The 19,395-nt window shown below is 40.5% G+C and overlaps 1 protein-coding gene across 2 annotated transcripts in view; it reads left to right on the top strand.

Annotated features, from left to right (window-relative positions):
• fut8b (fucosyltransferase 8b (alpha (1,6) fucosyltransferase)) overlaps positions 1–19,395 on the top strand; it is a 107,938-nt gene that overhangs the window by 45,448 nt on the left and 43,095 nt on the right. For both annotated transcript variants that reach the window (XM_086166808.1, XM_086166807.1), the window contains one exon: positions 6,800–7,494. In XM_086166808.1, coding sequence (XP_086022934.1) covers positions 7,292–7,494 — 203 coding nt within the window. In that variant the 5' untranslated portion in view covers positions 6,800–7,291. The remainder of the gene's footprint in view (positions 1–6,799; positions 7,495–19,395) is intronic.

Genomic DNA, 19,395 nt, shown 5'->3' with positions numbered 1-19,395 from the left:
GAGTCAGTTCATCACAACTACTGACTGAGTGAATTTACAATGACATCCTTGACCATTTCTTAGCCTCAAGATCCACCTTCTCTCATCAAAAGACAGATTGGCTTGGCAGGCGTGGCCCCAACCCAGACCCAGGGTTTTATTCGGGCATAAATAGTAATAAATCTCCAGATTGATTGATTTTTTTTTCCCCTTGTTATTTTTTTATAGCTAATCATATGTTCCCTTGCGCTGATTGAAAACTTGTTTTCATAAGCCAGAAAGGTGTCCATGTAGACCTGTGCGTGTCTGATGTTCTTTTTCTCTGTGTGTGCGCTTGTGTATGTATGTATGTATGTATGTGTGCGTGCGTGTGCGTGTGCGCAAAGCCTGCTGTCAGCAAATTCTCCACAGAGATAACCTTGAAGGCGAGGCTGTGTGCTTGACTTTGATACTGAATGCCAGGCTGCAGCAGGCAGCTGTTGTTTGGCTGGAATTTCTGCGAGACCTTTTGCCACGTCTGTTAGGCGTAAACCAAAAGTTTAGAATGGGAGCCGGCAGCCCACATTTCTTGAATGGAAGTTATGCAAAGATTGCTGGTACTCAGTGTTGTAAGTTTCCTCCCCCGTTAGTAACGCAGCCCCTTTTCGACCCCTTTGTTGATGGTCGGGGTCTTCTGGTTGTACTTTAAATAAAGGCAGTATTCAAAGATAAAGTATTCCCTCAACCTATTCTTCATCCACAAACAGATAGCAAGTAGAATCTGAAGATAACCTGGCATCACCGTGTATCATGATGTTTAGGACATCCTGTTACTTTCATGACTGAGTAACAGACAGGTGGTTTGGATGAAAATCTTTGCTGGATAGTTACTGAGACCATAATAGCAAGTACAGCCCAACTCTATATTATTCCATTTAACCTAACCACTGGATTTTTTTTATTCTGTTTATTCTATTTTATCCTATTTTTTTGTATTAATAGCATTTATATTATTAATTTTTTATTATGCTTTTAGAATTAGTTTTTCGATATGATTCAATAAACATCACATTTATTTCAAAAGGTTGAAGGAACAGTAAACATTTTAAGAGAGACATGAAAAACATGAAACTCACACAATATACTGGATGGGGGAGCAGTTATTTTAAGTTGATCTAGGGAACGCTAATGGGCTTTAAAACATACCAAATTAGTATTATTTTCATTAGTTTTATGAATAATAATATCAGTGTTATTATTGTTGCAGTTTAATGATCATTTTTCTTCTGACATTTTTCATTTCAAAATGCACTGACTGCAGTCTAACCAGCATGACAGATTCCTTGTAAGATCATTTTCTGAGACAGATGTCTCGAAGTTTCCATTATACACACAATAAAACCAGACTATCACACTGCAGCCACTTAAACATATACACACACACACACACACACACACACACACACACACACACACATCCCCATAGCATGCCATTGGTGTGGATGGTCTTCACTGTGAATACCCAGATATGCAGTTGTAAAATAAGCTGTGGGAGATACCAAACATTTTGGAACAAAGCAGACAATTGCCATTATCCCCCTGAACATATTTAAAACCAGCTAGGGGACAGGCTGCAAACCAACTTTTAAAATAATTCACAAAAAATAAGATTGATCCTACATCTATTTGGCTTGAAAACAAATAAACAAAAAGGAAATCTATCAATAAAATAATGAGCACTTCACTATGAATTAAAGCAATAATGAATTATCTTTCCAAAGACCACATGCCTCGATGGGCACAGGCTATTACACTGAATATAACACAAAACCTCAACTGAATGAGTTAAAAATACAGTGCGTGTGTGTTTGCGGGCATGCGCGCGTGCATATGTGTCTTGTGGAGGGGGGGATGTCATCAAGTAGAGAAATTAATACATATACATTTATGTGTATTTATGTGTCTGTGCTTATATATGTTTGTGTATATCTATTATATTAACTTATATACCTATATAATTTCAATTTCAATCCTTCCTTTGTGTGAAACATATGACAGAATTGATAATCAAGTTGACTTTGAACACACATATACATACACACACATATATATATAAATTTGTGTGTATGTATTTATTTTTACCAATAATGAAACTAACCCTTAAATTTGTATACTGTTTAGGGATACCCTAAACAAAATTATATTATATTTATTTGAATGCATGGAGTAAATGTTTTTAAAAAAAATAATTCTTTAGTTACCATTTGTAAAGACCTCCCTCTTTAGAAGTTTGACTGATCTTCAAATCTTTAGATTTCTTGAATTTCTAGAATCTTGCTTTGTTCAGTACGAGCAGAATTATTGTCCTACTGTCCATATTGTGCAGGCATACTTTCCTGACTAGCCAGCCCTCTGTTTCATTCTTTTTTCCCCCCTTTCCTCTGCCTTTCCTGCTTTCCAGCTTTTTAGCTGCCATTTAGTTTAAGTGAATGGACTTCTGCACATTCTGCTTAGAAAGGGTCTGAAGAAAACATCAGCCCATGAAATATTCAACACCCTCGCGTGCGTGCGTACGTGCACACGCAGTCAATAATAACGCACTGAGCAAAGTGACTCCTACGCATCAATTCATGGTCACCCACATTCTATGTATATATAACACGAGGCCACCCCAATAAGCAAGGGGTGTCCTTGTTGCTGCATTCTGAGCCAAAAGAGGAGCTAAAAGAAGCTCAGTGTGTTCTCATTGCAGGGATTGTTCTTCAGTGAGTCATACTCATGTTTTCTTGAAAGCAGAAGAAATCAGGAATTTAAATTTAAAATATATTCATATATCTATATATAGTAGGAGCATAAAAGTGACTATTTAACATTATTACCCTTAGACTTGATATTTTCACATAATGCTGTTTCACCAAAACATTTCAAAGTGTTCTTTCTTTTATTTCCTTTTTTGTTTCTTTTCAGTTAATGTGTTCAGTCTTTTGCTTTAAGTGTTACTGCCCATCCGTCTTCATGAAGAAGAGGGTCAATGCAATAGTGAACTTTCAGGTCAGTTGTGAAAGGTGTGACTAGCTGCCTAGTTTCAATATGTTGGCTATACCTGCACCAGGCTGTTGAAGTAGAATGTATCTGAAGAACAGTTTACTCAGCAAACCATTCTTGTAGTAATTCCTCAGTTTCGTCATACAGCAAAAATTGCTGTATATTTGTACTTCAAACAGGTTTCAATTATTCTTGCATAATGGCAAAGTAAAAACTTAATTCAATATTGAACCTTTTTCCAAATATTGGTAATTGTAGTTTAATTCCTTTATCACTGCAAATTGTTCCACATTATTAAAAAGAATATGTGCCTGTTTGTGATCTCCTTTCTAGTTAAAGTTTACATGCATTATCTGTGCTGCATGCTATAAAAAGTACCACATATTGCAGCCTATTACCCCTTAGCCTTTGGTCGCTCCTAGCAACACACATGAATGCACTTGCCTGCACATAGGAGAAGTGAAAGCCATCTATATATGGTGTTGATAACACTTCTCTGTGTGGAAGTGGGTATGTTGGTGTGATGGTAGCCTTCTTTAGTTGAACTGCATACATAATGCAGGGATGGACCTCACCACTGTGTTTTCTTTTTTAGAGACCAGAGCTAGATAGATGACCTCTGCTGCAGCTGACTCACAGTGGAGATTCACTGGCCAAGCTAGAAACAGGTCATGACCCCTGAGGCTCCTCTCTTGTCTCAGCTGCAGTGGTGACGGTTCAGCCAGCGATTCCGTGCTTACCAGTTTCAGCTTTACCCGCTAAGTTGGTTTTTCGGTTACCCTTTAAGCAATATGAAGAGACTTTGGAAGAGGAGTGCTCCTAAAGGTAATTTAAAAATAAAAATTGAAATGGGAACTATGATTGGGTAGACTGTCTAGAGTGTATTATTGTGCATTTGCTCTTCCTCATGTTTTGGTCGCTTAGTGTTTGAGCCCTCATGCATTTAAGGGGCAATGATGTGACTGAACCAATGGAAAACATTCCATTCAGAATGAGTAGGCCCCTAGAGGAAAAGCTAGATATAAGGAGGAAGCTCTCTGATAAACAGCATCAGTATAAGCCTTTTTACAAAGAACGACCAGAGTAATCAGTTGACTGACAGCAAAACTCAGTTAGGAAGACTTCTGTCATGATGACAAGATTGATAGCATATTGAATCCTAAGCCCCGCTGAGGTGTGTCTTTGTTGGAAAGTTTGTTTTGGCCTATTGTTTATCTACGTCCACAATCGCAAAAACATTATTGTCAATTGGCTCCAGTGTGGCCTTCTGGGTTAATTACTAGATATTGGTAAAAGCTAAATTTACAGAAACTGACAATCCTAGTTCTTCTTGATGAATGAAAACAAATTTGATTTAAAAAAAGAAAAACAACAGATTTTTTTACTTCTACCATGTTACTGATGTTATTGACATTTTTCACTCATACCCTTACTAGCTGCTACATCAGCAGCAGGTGCCCCCTTGCCACTTGCATTTATACAGTGGAAGACATCTTTCTGGTGCTCGTGGAGGTTTTTGCTTGAGAAAAAAAAAAATTCTCCAAGCAACATCCATACATTTGACATAATAATATAATGGCCCCCGGTAGTTGCCTGTTGTGGATTGGAGTTGCTCTCTTGTAGCAAGAAATAGTAGGCAAAGTAAATGTCATTGTTTTGTATTTGATTTTTTTTTTTCTCCCCAAAGAAGATATTTTCTTTTCAAATAATTTTGCAGTATGTTTCCTTGTATCTCGGCCAGTCAAGGAGAAAGTGACAGAGCCAGCATGAAACACGTGGTTTCCTGAGTGGCGCAGCAGCCATTGGAGATGTGTCCTCCTCTGTGTGTGCAGGAGGCTTGGAGGGACCAGTCAGGGCTCATCTGATGCTATGAGTGAACCGGTGCTCAGCTTGAGAGAGCTCCTGTGCGTCTCTGAATGTGCGCATTTCTTTCTGAAAGATAACATCTGCTGCCTCCATTCATCCATTCGTGACAGAATGCTGAATTCCTGTTCATATATATTTAAAGACATTTACACAACCACCCTCTTGCATGAGGACCAAGGGGGACCTCCTGTTGAAGAATGCTATACTGCACTCAGGGTCACACGGGGCCCTGGGCCAATGACAACTGACATTGGGCAAGAGGTGGGGTTTACCCTGGACCTGCAGGCAATCAATTTCAGGCTCGTTTATAGAGACATGCAACCATTCAATCCCTCCTTTACACATACAGGCAACTGGATTGTGAGAGGAAACATGAGGACCTTGTGAGAACCAATGCAGACACAAGCCAACCATGCAAACTCCACTCCAACAAAAGGCCTCCATTCGATTACTGGACTATGAGCTATGAAGGCTCTTTCCGCGAGACTAGAATCTCTGGCTGGAGTTGTCATGAAACAGTCTGTGTCACAGAAAACATTTGTTTTCCTGCTCGTCCAATGATTTCAGAATTAGCAGTGTCAGTATTGCGGCCTGCCTTCTAACAAAGCCCCTGTGGTTTATAAGCTGGTAGACCGAAAAACCTCTCTCAGTTCTTATTTTTCAAAACAAAGTTCAGTACACCGTAGTCTTCGATGCATGAGGAGCAACCACCAATGTGTCAGTTCAGGTCAGTCACAACAGTCACAGAACTTTTTGAGCGGATTTTGAACAACTTTGTTTCTATGACCTCAAGCATTTCTTTCTGCTAAGATTGCACTGTTTTTTTTCTAAAATACATATCAATTATGCTGCCTCGGTACACATGATGAGCCGCTGTTAAACTATTTTAGTGCTGCTCATGAAAACCTCTGCAGGAGTACCTCCCTCAAGCTTGGCTGCTTTCAGCTGGAAGGACAAGTGACACGAGGACATGTCAATCCACCTTACAACAAATCTAAAATGTTCAGAATTATTTCCCTCAGTTTAGTATACACTCGGAGTATCGACACACTCACACACACACACTTGAATTTTCTGTGCTTTCACATAACTGCCAATTTTCATCCCGTCACATGACTCGTCTAAGTTGTGTTGCAGTGCTGTGTCAAAGAGTTGACAGCAAAGGTGGGCTCATAAAACTAGAATGTGTCCATCTGTCTCTTCCCCGCTGCTTTGGGATGAAGGGAAGTGATGATCCAGGGATTTTTTGATTCCCTCTGCTCCACTGAGCTCACCACATCACCTTGACAACGCTGTATTCTGTCACAGAGTCTACAGGGATGGCAGGGGGTTCTTAGGGGAGGAAATGTTAGGGAAGAAGTTTGTTTGATTCTGCGATTTTATTATCGATGTTCCATTAACTTGTGAGTAAAAGTGCAGTGAGTCGATTCTTTTTTTTTTTTTTTCGGTTTATGGGAGACTGGTTGGAAATGTGGTTTCGGGATAGTGGGAAAAGTCGGTGTCAGGGTTGTGTGAGAGCGCTTTCGAGAGAAGTGTGTGTATGAGTACAAGTGCCTTTGTGTGAAGTGCATGCAGGCTGGTCCTGGAACATCCCCTTCCTGCATCAGCAGCACTAGAGCGCAGCTCAGGGACTCCACATCACCATGTAAATGCAAATTGCACTGTCATGGTCATCAGTTCTGCAGTCTGCTGAGGCAGGGTTATGCTGTGACCTGTCAGCAGCATCTCACCTGCTTTAGTTGTTTGCTTTACTTTTCTCTGCTCTCTATTTCTGTTTGACACAAGATAAATCTTGTCTCCATGACTGCCAGGACTCATTACCGTCTCTTCAGTAGTTGTGTTTTTGTTTGACAAACAGGCACATGACACATATCTGTTGAACAAAACTGTTCCATATGCTGAATCTCATATTTGTCTCTTGTTTTTGCAGGACACAACTACTCCAACAGAAGAATTTCGTTGGACTGAAAGGAATCAACTCGTTTTTTCTGGACAGGCTGATCAACACAGAACTGGCTGAAGAGAAGACACAGAGCCAGTTGTCATCAAAGACACCTCCAAAACGCGCTTACCATGCTTTAGCACACACAGGAGAAGATTGATGATCACTGGGGAAACAGTCTCACCTTTTGTTATACACTCCTGGGCATGAGATTGGTGCATCTCTCTCTTAGCAAACATTTACTGCATGTGATCTCTGCAAACATGCCAATGCTAACATTGGCACTGTGGCATTTGTGGTGAGGAGGCACTCACTCGTCGGGAGTGTGTGTGTGTGTGTGTGTGTGTGTGTGTGTGTGTGTGTGTGTGTGCGTGTGCGTGTGTATGTGTGTGTGTGTGTGTACATCTGGCAGGCAGCCTGAGGGGACGTTGGGTGTACAGGCTCACCAAAACACATTTTCATCGTGGGCGTGGGTGAACCATGCGGCCCTGGGCGGGTTCATGGCGTTGGATTACCCTGGTGCTGTTAGCCTGGGGCACACTCCTCTTTTACATCGGTGGTCATTTGGTGAGGGACAGCGAGCACCCAGAGCGTTCCAGCCGGGAGCTCTCAAAGATCCTAGCCAAGCTGGAGCGGCTCAAGCAGCAGAATGAAGACCTGCGGCGCATGGCTGAATCACTCAGGTAAAAAAAAAAAACTTTAAAAGCTTTTTGGAATCTACTTAATTCTTATCCAGCTGTGTGGCATCCTCCCTTTCATGTTCCTCTTCAGCATTATTATGTGTGACTTAAGAAGCAAAAGTAATATTTGCACTGACAACGGTAACTTGTGTTTCTTTACACTGGAGGAGAACATTGACCTGTCGACGTCGGATTGCTCTGCACAGTCCTATTTGGTTGGTTATGAATAATGTCGGTTTCTCAATTTTTAACGCATACATCTGATCCGTGTTGAGATATTAACTAAGAATGCAAGTTTGGATTAAAAGTAATTAAAAAGTGATCTCGAAAAAATAGCAGATTCTTATTGCTGGGATTAACTTTGATTGTTTCTTTTGTCCACCATGCTTAGTTAAGTTGAATTATCAAAAGACAATGGCAGACTTGCATATGAAGATCATTCAAGAGACTTCGGAATAATTGGTTTGTCATGAAATACTGGTGACTTTATTGTGGGAAAATAAGGGGGCCTGTCCTGAACTATTATTGCTTCCTCTCATTTTCCATGATAATCTTTTTAATGTATCCTTCCCCCTGGCATTGGTAAGACAGCATCAGCGTCTCTAAACATCTACGTGATATGAAAAGTAAAACACTCTGTTTTCATCTTTTATGCAGTTCCTCCTTGGTCCCATCTACTCATTCAATTTATGGAAAGCAGGAGGATATTGCATTTAGATTTCAGGCGTGACAGTTAAACAGACTTGGTGAATCTTTCAGTCCCTCTTTGCCTGATCAGTTTACACATGTTCTGCAAAAAAGTTAAAACATCGGTTGTGCATTTAATTACACCATCAGACCCTCTGGTTGTTTTGACATTGAAATAGCAAATACTAGCATATTCAGATCTCTCTCAAATATTGATAGTCCTCTGAATGCATATCTTATTAAGTATGGAAATTCACATCAGCCAATGAAGTCTGTGCTTGGTGGTGCTGCATGGCATGGAGGAGCATGACGTTATCGGTTGTAAACTACAATTTTCTCTTACTGTTTTGCAAATCATTTTCAGTTAAATCTGATTCAATGTTTGCCATAGTTCTGATTATCAAAATGCTGTATCTCAAGTCTTAAAATTTTATATTTCCTGAATACTTAGAATAATAAGGAGGATTGACCATATTCGGCAAAAGTGCTTTTTACACAACTTCCCATCAAAAATGATCAGCAAGATCCTTGTCGAAATCTTCTTTTCGTGGCACTTGGGCTTGAATTTCTTCACTTGAAGACATTCCACCCTTCGTCCGACACACTTTTTCAGTTCATGGATCAATTAACAACACCGTGTGTAACTGTGATTGACGTCACACATGCATGCAGGACTGTCTAAGAAAATTAGAATATTGTGATAAAGTTCTGTAATGCAATTACAAAAACAAAAATGTCATACTTTCTGGATTCATTACTAATCAACTGAAATATTGCAAGCCTCTTATTATTTTAATATTGCTGATTATGGCTCACATCTTAAGAAAACTCAAAAATCCTATCTCAAAATATTAGAATATCATGAAAAAGTATTTTTTGTTTTTTTAATTGCATTACAGAAGATAAATAACTTTATCACAATATTCTAATTTTCTGAGACAGTCCTGTATAGCAGTGTATTGCTTTAGCATACAGGAGTGTATTGAATGAGCCTGTTCAGTGCACAGCATCTCTCACACATTCAAGCTTAGCGTAATAGAGAGGCAGATGGTTCTGCTCTCATCTCTGCATGGGGCTGGTGTTTCTCTTAACATATTAACATCAGGTCTTTGCACAGGGTATGTATCTTTGAGCGTGCATGCGTTCTTTGGGAAGGCACGAGCGTGTCTTGATGTGTGCCATATTAATAGGGAACTCGAGCTTCAGATGTTGCCATTGCAGTGCCCGTGTGATGTTTTGATTCACTTTGATGCAAGGCCATCATCAGTGTCCGCAAACATGAAAACACACCCATACAGGAGGCTTCAGACAGCTGCTCCCTGATTGAATCTCACGCATTTATAATTATCCAGAATTGGTTCAAAAACAAAGATGGAATTCACAGCATAGAAAAAGAACAAAAAAAAATAAGCACAGCCTTCAGAGAACAGTGTCCAGATGGGTAGCTGACACACTGAATGATTTTTACAGGTTATGCGTTTTGTTGTTTATTGGGGACTGAGGCCCGCACTCTTATTATAATAGGGGGATTACTGCAGTGTTTTCTCAATTCTCCTCAACATTCAACAGCATTTTCGCTTACTGAGCTCGTCATGACCGGGTATGTTTGCCTCATATGCAGATGGTGCTTTTGTTGAGTCATATGTGTAGGATTTCCCAAAACATACTGATTCAGGAGAGAACTCTGTTTGCTTTATCTGTTTTTCCTTTTCCTGAACTGAGTCTAATTGAAGTAAAGAGGCTTTATAAAGCTGTCCATCATCCCTGTCTCAACCACTCAATACCTTCAATACCTCCAATTCCCAGTTCCACTCCTTCTCCTCCTCCCTCCTGCCCCACACCAGCACCAAGCTGCCAAAAGAAGCATGGTGTAGTGCCAAGCTCCAGCCCAAAGGTCAGGGGTCAGCAACCCGCAGTTCTTCGATCCATCTGATGATGGCTCCTTGCGGCTTTTGAAAATAATCAAGAGTATTTAATCAAAATGTATTTTATTTTAGTTTGCTTATTTTTAAAATGTAATTTTATATTTGAAGATTTTGGAGATCTTGTAGCATCTAAATAAAACGTGTTAAAATACTTTTTTTATAAAAGACTGCACGCATCAATAAAAGGATGACAGAACAGAGAGACGACAGCATGTGGGGTTTGCATGCACAGTGTGTTTCCCTGTACAGTGAAATTCCTACTTTGCTGTCGGCCGTGAATTTGGATAAATAGCATCAAGGCAAAAAATATATATAACGTTATATGCCGTGTTAATTCATTTTAAATTTCAAAAGGGTTGTGTGGCTCCTGGTGTCTTCTTTACTGTGTGGAAACAGGTCCAAATAGCTCTTTGTGTGGTAAAGGTTGCCAACCCCTGCCATATGTCATCACACACGGACAAAGTGACTCACAACTCACAGGCAAAATGGTGGATCGGCTTCGTTCTACCCCATCCCAGTACACTGACACACATATCAGACAGTTTTAGGTTTGGACCTGGATATGAATCTCTTAACGTTTAGAAGCAGAATGCAGCTTAACCAGATTCTGCTAAGGGTAACAACCAAATTACTAGATCATTTTATCGTTACAATATTTTGTAAATTTCGAGTCCTTTTTTTTTTTTGTTTGTTTTATTTTATATATATATATATGTGTGTGTGTGTGTGTTTGTAAATGGGTGTGTGTATGTATATATATTTGTATACACATATATACGTATATATATATATATATATATATTTATACATGTATGTGTGTGTGTCTGTTTTGTTCTTCTTCTTTCAGCGTTTACCTTCAGGGGTCGCCACAGCGAATCAACCTTTTCTGTCCAACCCTATCCTCTGTATCCTCCTCTCTCACCTCAACTACCTTCATATCCTCTCTTACTTCGTCCATAAATCTTCTCTTTAGTCTCCCTCAAGACCTCCTGCCTGGCAGCTCCAATTGCAGCATCTGTGTGTGTGTATGCATGTGTGTATGTATAAATCTATAATCATATCTATAACAGAGTTTACACTCTTTTACAAGCAAATATCCCAATGCCTTTAGGACAGCAAAGGCTAAATTTCACTGTACAGGAAAACACGTTTCAACACTGTACATATGACAATAAATTTTGATTTTGGCCCACTCCTCCATACAGCTCTTCTCTATGTCTCTCAGGTTCTGGGGCTGCTGCCGAGCAATGCAGAGTTCAGCTCCCTCCAAAGATTTTACTTTGGATTTAGGTCTGGAGACTGTTTGGCCATTCAAGAACCTTGATATGCTTCTTATGGAGCCACTTCTTGGTTTTCCTGGTGTGTGCTTTAGGTCATTGTCATGTTGGATCCTTCAATGGTCTGACTGAGGGAAAGAGGTTTTTGCCCAATATCTCAAAATACATGGCCCGTTCATCCTCGTCTTAACACAGTGCAGTCGTCCTGGCCCCTGTGCTGAAAAACACCCCCAGAGTGTGATCCTTTCACCCCCATGCGTCACTGTAGGTATTGTGTTCTTGGGATGATACTCATCTTTCTTCTTCCTCCAAACACAGCGAATGGAGTTTAGACCAAAAGTTCTATTTCGGTCTCATCTGACCACAAAACTTCCTGTCATGAGTCCTCTGGACCATCCAAATGGTCCCTGGCAAACTTCAGATGAGCCTTGACATTGGCTGACTTCTACGCAATGCATGATTTTAAACCATTACATCTCAGTGTATTACTGATAGTAGCCTTGGAAAGGATAGTCCAGGCTGTCTTCAGGTCATTGACCAGCTCCTCCCGTGTTCTACTGGGCTTCTTCACCTTTCTTCGCATCATTGATAGCCCACGAGGAGAGATCTTCTGTGGGGCCCCAGTACAAGGCAGACATTGACAGTCATCATTAGCTTCTTCCATTTTCTGACAATGGTTCCGTCAGTTGTTATTTTTTTGCCAAGTTGCTTGGCAATTGCTCTGTAGCCCTTTCCAGGTTTGTGAAAGTCTCTTGTGTCTTTTGACAGCTCTTTGGTTTTGCTCATGTTGGCTGCTACACTTTTAACAGATTGTGGGGTGCGCAGGTGTCTTTAAGATTGCTTACAACCTCAAATAGGTGCTACTCAATTAGAATAATGAGTGTAGTTAGACTCTTTAAAAGCTGAGGAACATGTGTCTGAGGGTCAGAAATCTGGCTGACAAGCAAGGGATCAAATACTTATTTGACCCTGGAATTTACAAAGAAATTGTTGGAAAAAAGTCATACTACTGGTATATTATTTCCCTTTTTTTTGTAGATTCTGTCTCTCACAGAATATACATATATATATATATATATATATATATATATATGCCAAAACAAGGAATCAGAATGCATGTAACAGTTCTGAAATGTATTTTCGCTCTAAACCAATAGAACATAATAATGTTAGGGAAAATTTAACAGAAGTGTCCTTGATAATATATTCAAATACTTGTGGAATAGCGGACTGAATTTATTCGACCCTGGATGACTGCATTTGATAATTTCCGATCACACTGAGACTGGACATATAAAACACGTCATTATGGCATATGTGATGCTCAGACAATTTCCAGAAAGAGCCCTTAACCTTAAATTGACCTTCTTTTCTAAGTGGCCTAATTCAAAAAATGAAAATGAGAGCTAAATCACACCTTTGTGTTGTTTGATTAGACAAATGAAATACAGCGAATAAATTGTTTTACAGGGTTAAAGGATGGGGTTATAAATGCGTAGAGATTACAGTCACATGAGGCCTTCAATATAAGACAGATGCTCTGGATGAAACAGTCAAACTTTTCAAAAGAATGCAATTGAATATTCGAGGAAGACCAAAGAGAAGATTTATGGACGTAGTGAGAGAGGATATGAAGGTAGTTTGTGTGAGAGAGGAGGATACAGAGAATAGGGTTAGATGGAGAAAGTTGATTCGCTGTGGCGACCCCTGAAGGGAAAAGCTGAAAAAAGAAGAAGCAATCGAATATTCTGTTTTACTAATTTTTTTTTAATTTCATGACGTGTAATTTTTGTAATGTAAATTACATCACAAAAATATTAATTTCTCATTTCATTAACTGTTATGTTCAGCCTAATGCTCCATGAAGGAAGCAGGTTTCTCACTCCGGGTCGCCTGTCACGCTGCACTCAGCCGAGTTGCTGTAAAGTAGAATCCAGCTATGACTGTTTGGACAGAGTCCCATTAGACATTTTGTTCTTGTTGAGCTTTTAGATAATTCCCCAAGTTGCTAGATGTGTGATGGTAAGTTGAAACTGGAACGTTTTGATATCATGGCTTGATTTGTTCTGAAAGTTCCATATTTTCATCACTGTTGACGCTATCGTTGCTTAATTCCTGCTCGCATCCAAAGAGTTTCTACAGCTGGAGCAGGTTGTCCAAATGATTCCTGACTCTTCCACAATAGAATCCATTTTACTTTTTCAGACCTCTCCATTGCAATACAATTTATTTGTGTGTAAAAATATCAGTTGTGACTTGATCCAAGGTATGTTTTATTTGGAAAGAAAGCAGGGAAGGCAAGGGGTTTGAAAAGTAAGAACATAATTTACTGTTGTAATCAGGAAGTGTTCTATAATGTCTGCTGTGATACATAGGATTGATTCCTCAGCACTGAGAAAACATTGATATATACTACCATATATATATATATATATATATATACAAACTTGAAGTGGTTGTCTTAATACTAATCCATTTGCTTTATCATACAAAGAGACACGCACACCGAAGCAGTTTGCGCTGATATTGATTTACCAGCTCACTCATTTGCAAATGTAAGTGTCATCACAGAAAAAGAGAAGATGAAGTCATTCAACCACCTGAATGAATTCCTCTTACATAAGTGGATGTGTTGTATCAATTTTTGCTGAAGTCACCATAATTTCGAAGAAGGAGGTGTCATGTGAAATTAATCAATCTGTCAGACCGCGTACAGAATGGAGTTAGTTTCACTTGGCTGGCCTACAGATTCAGTCCAGTGATTCAGTTATTCAGGCCATCCCTCAGCGATTTGAGTGACAGGCAGAATGCCAACCCACCAATCACCCAGCAGCATTAATGAGAGGTGAGCCAGGGGTTGAGCTGTTCAGTCTGTCTGGCTCCGCCCTCTCTGCAGCTGTCAGTCGCTTTGGGCAAGACGCTGCAGCTCCTGCGGAAACAGTAACACTCACCAGTCTGATGTGTGTTTCTTCAGAGAGAGCGAGGGCTAAGAGTGACAGTTGGGCTAAGTGATGGGGATCTGATGAATACCTTGGGCATGTCAATAGATGGTAGCAGGGATCCCGAGGGAACCAAAGAGCATGACGAATGGCATGACAACGGGGATATTTTGAATAGAACTTCAATCCCTAATCTTTTCCCGCGGTGCCACCTTCTGTAAAAATCATTTAAACCAGGATGATGTGTGTGTCTGATCAGGATTGTCCCAAATGTTTTGATGACCCACCCTTAGTGAGGATTCTATCAGTATGCTGTGTGCTCTTAATAGTTGAGAACTCTGATCGATTATCAATTATAATAGGTTCTAGCCTACTCTCACGCCAACTGGAGCAAATGTATAGTATAGTACTGCATGGTACCATGAAATATTAAGTGTAACATTCAAATAAATGTCACTAATGTTTTGAATGCCTGAGTGTAAAATGTAATGCTGCACAATGTGATGGGCTGAACAAAGGGTTTTTAGAATTACTTTTCCTAACGTGCCCCATATCTGGGGGAGAGAGAAGAACAAGATTAACAAAAGAGAAAATTGTTTTTCCATGCTTCAGTGGAATTGCATTTTAATGTTGCAGTCCATTGCATCCCTGTCAGCCCCCCCTGGCCCCCCCCATTTGCCCTGATGTTTTTTCTGTTTGTTTCCAGCGTCATTAGTTTGCAACGTCTTTTTAACACATGATACATATTTTTGCCTTATTTAGGTCTCTATCCTGTAGAGAAAGTTTGAGCACTGCGTGTAATTGTGCATGTAGGTATGATAAGACCAGCTGAGTCGAATCCTATCAAATATAGAAGGATGATTTTTCTTGTAATGTGCAAACAATGTGGCTCCATGGCCAGGTGCCGCTGTTCCTGCCTCTGGACCAGAATGTGCACCAACCAGATTGTTGCTCAGGCTCACTGATGAAACTTTTGTGACCAAACACACCAGCACCATTGTGGTTCTTTCTGTGAGCAGGACATCTCTGTCAAGCAGGACTTGGAGCGGAGCTGCCCGACTCGGACTATAATGAGGCTTTGAAGCATGAAAGGCAAGAATGTACCATTTAGAAGCAATTCACCCGGGATTATACAGTTTAAGTCTGTGGTCACAACATGGGTACATCAAGGGAAGCAGACATGCAGAGCCAAGATAAACTGATTTGACATAACGATTGGACACAGACACAGCAGACTGACAGTTGTACTGTGGTACACAATATGACACATTCAAATAATGTGCTCAGACAGTAGCCTTATCATCAAATTTATAAAGTGCCCTCACATGGCCTGTACGGATATCATGAGGCTTGATGGATTGGTTTCATGGAAATACCAGACATTTTCACCCATTTATGGTGTTTACTTGCATCTTCCCACTCCCACATTCCTGTGATTATCATCCAAGCATATTAGAGTCAAGTGGTTTCAATGTAATGGACAGTTACACTGTCCTGCTTATGTAAATTGTGGTCATGTTGTCAACGTTTACCTGTAGCTCTAGATGAAGATATTGTTAGTTTGGCTGACTAATACACACAGGCATGTAAGCACACACACACATATACACTCACAGCGCCATGATAACTCAGCAGCTCGAAGATCACACATGAGGCATATTTTGCACATTCTACAGGTCAGCGTTTTGAAGTTCACCATAGTTAACCAGAGCGTATCTGAAATCATACCCTTACTCCACCGTGCCTGTACCACAGTGGCCCCCCACCCTCACCCCCACTATTCAAGCGCTCGACCCTGTTAACTCCACGGCTACAGGGTGCTGTTATGGGAGACATCAGAGCGTCAGCTTAGGCAAACGTTTGAGTGGAAAGTGGGTTACATGCTGAATATTACCTGCTGTGTGGCACACTGCTGGATGCCAGTAGGGTTCAGCTCCAAAGGCTTATGTACCACTCATCACTTGCCCCCTACCTTCAGCACTGCCTCCCCCGACTTGTTTTTTCATTCTGTTACTTCTGAGGTGTTTGATTATGACTGTTCTACTCTCAGCTTCAGATCCTCTTGGGATTCCAGGACAGTTTATCTCTTCTATGTGTCTTCGCCTTGACACCATTGAGTTGCTGTCTACTGTATGTTATGTACAGTATTTGTATTTGTTTGTTTGAAATGCTTGTATTAAGCCCACAACAGAAATGTGTCTCAGCAGTTTATTATTTGTTGACGTGAGTTTGCTCACCTCTGGACCACATCTGCATTCATCAGTCCGATGGGTGACGTTGTGGCCTACTTAATCTGCCTTTTTCAGGGACACGTCAGGTTACTTGATACTACATTTTTAGTAGAACTTAAAACCCCTGAGAAATGTTGTTGGGGGGGAATAGTCCTATTTCCTGTGCAGTGATTTCACTGGCAGGCCTGGCCTCCGGGGGTACTTTTTGAGGATGCTTTGAATGGACATTGCATGGTAGGTCTGATATTTGTAAAGGAAAAACACCTAGTTCAAGTTTCAAAAGAATTGTGTCACTGAAATGGAAGGGACAGAAGAAGGGAACGTGAATGCAAGAAATGCATTGTAATATCTACAGAGGTATTGAAATCCACCCTCTAGTTGCATAATACGAGTATTAAAAATATCCTTCATTTTCTCCTCATTTATTTCCATATCTTTGAAGCCCAATGTTCTGTTAGTACTCAGTGAAGAGGGAGGCTAGTGCTTCTCAGGGACAGAGGCTGGAGCAGTGGAGGGGGCTTGTGTCGCACGACGGGCCATTGTAACTTTAAATGTCTCATCTTTATGCCTGCCAGCAACTGATGTTCCTCACTGGGTGAGCAAATTGAGTTTGCATGCCTTGATGACTCATTAACATGGCCTTTGCGGCACTTCACCGATGCCCCCACCCCCACCCTCCAACCCCTCCCCCGCCCTCAATTTTTAATAGTTTCATGGAGAGGAATTGATTTGGTTTAATGTCAGGCACATCTTTTTTTTTTTTCTTCTCTGCTGATTTGGAATCTTTTTTTTTTTTTTTTTTCCCGAGAATGAAGAGCTCACCAGACCGAACCCCACCTCACACTCAATTCTCAGCTTGGTTCGGCGCCTCGGCCACAACCCCTAGTGCAGGATAGGCAAAACGGACCATGAATGAATGCATTAACTATTAAACATTCAGGCTTATTATAATGCATTTATTTTCTCAAGACCAACTGGGTGAAAGACAAATTGAGACATGGATAGGCACATCTGTAGTATACTCTTGGCTCAATGACCGAAAAGAATCAGTGATTCATTGTTTGAAACGTGATTGCTTTGTGTGACAAAAAATCTTTTCAATTCAGGATGTGAGAGCAATTGCGATACTCATGTAACTGTACAGAATATGAGGTTTTCCAGTGCAGCCTCTCACCAGTAACCGCAGTAGGCTGTTAGATTATCAGAAAATCAAAATCTCCCCCCCAACTCAGCCATTCTAAACTATATAGTCTAAGTCTAAGTCCCTGTTATGTTCACAGCATATAAAAAATTACATTCAAAAGAAAAAAAAAAAGCTAACTCCATGAGCAGGAAATGTAACACATGGACATCAGGAGAGAGCAGATCTAAACTGACAAGTAGCAACGTACAGTAAATACTGAACAGAAAGCAAAGGCCAGACTTCATTCCTGACATTAATTGCCGTAGAGAAGTCAATCATCCGAGTCTGGGTCACATGCAGCTTTTCTTTTCTTATTAACAGTCCCTGCAAACTGAGAATACCAGCCCTTGTGGCATGTACTTTTCAAACCATCTTTGAGTGTTGTGAATATCTGTCATCCCTTACATCTCTCCACCAAAGCACCAAAATCACTAGATTTCTGTGTTTCCGATCGGGCCCCCCATCATACCCGGGGCAGCGTCTGGCTCCTCTTTCTCCTCCATGCAGCCATTGTCTGTTTCACTCTCAGCCATCTCTTGTGACAGGCTATCACCGATGAAGTTTCTCTCTTCAAATGAAAGGTGGACCCATCAAGCGTGTTGCAAGAGCTTTATATGACGGCCGCAGCCGTGTGGCCTCATCGCCATTCCTCAGGAGAAAATAATACGTAATTCTCAAGTTCCCCACAGTCTATAATGCTGTGATAGTCACATCGGCAGCACTGACAACCTGCGACTTCGCCATCTGTTCTAACAGCAGGTGTACTGCCTCCGCTTGAGCGATGTACACCCAACCTATCTGTGCATCGACTTGAAATTGTATAGCGTGGCTCAAGTTCCATATCAAAACCTCTTGGCTGCCTGAGTGAGATGTTAGCTAGCAATTGACCCTACAGGTTTGGTGCCGCTAAGGAATCAGACCGCAACCTTACCTCTCAGTGTGACTCTACCTAAAATATAAAGTACATTTAAATCCAATTTTTGCCACCGAAAAGCCACTGTAAACCTAGATAAGTGAAGTTTTAGTCCGCCCCCTGCTGGACAGCACTTAAACCGGTCGGATGGGCACAGCTAAAGAGATGTAATTTTACATTTCAAACTATTTCTTTGGACCTCAAATATGAACCATTAATTCTGTGCCCCAATACGGTGTCCAAATTCTAGGTAGAAGGTTAAAGCCCTAAACCCTAGTCAACTGAGAAATAAAATTTAAATGTGCTTTAATTCCTTCGCTCAGGATTCATTTCTTAATTCCTTTTTTCAGTTCAATGTCTCTAACTAAATGCTTTATTTCACCTTTTCTTTTCCAACAAAGAAAAAAACATTATTCTTATGATATTATAGATTGGCCAAATATAAAAATGCAGTCCTTACAGCCATTTGACAAAGGAATATTCTAATATTTGATCTGCATTGTCCCACCCCACACGTGCATTTAATTCTAATTCTAGTGTATAGGAATAGTTTTACATCTTCGGTTATTCAGGAAGCCGCTAACCTCGCAGATCAGACACCTGCTTAAAATGTCTTCACTGAAAGGATAACACACACACACGGACAAACAACCTCAAACTCATCTGGAAATAATAAATGCTGAATTTGACAAGAAACAGAAGTCTGCTGGACGTAAGATACCGGCTACGTCAATGTTGGGTGTACCTAA

This window comes from Fistularia commersonii, chromosome 20 (genome assembly GCF_037954325.1).
Source record: "Fistularia commersonii isolate RoL2024-O1a breed Wild chromosome 20, RoL_Fcom_v1.0, whole genome shotgun sequence".
NCBI lineage: Eukaryota > Metazoa > Chordata > Actinopteri > Syngnathiformes > Fistulariidae > Fistularia > Fistularia commersonii.
Note: the sequence above shows the minus strand (reverse complement) of the source record. Positions and strands in the feature narration are given on the sequence as shown.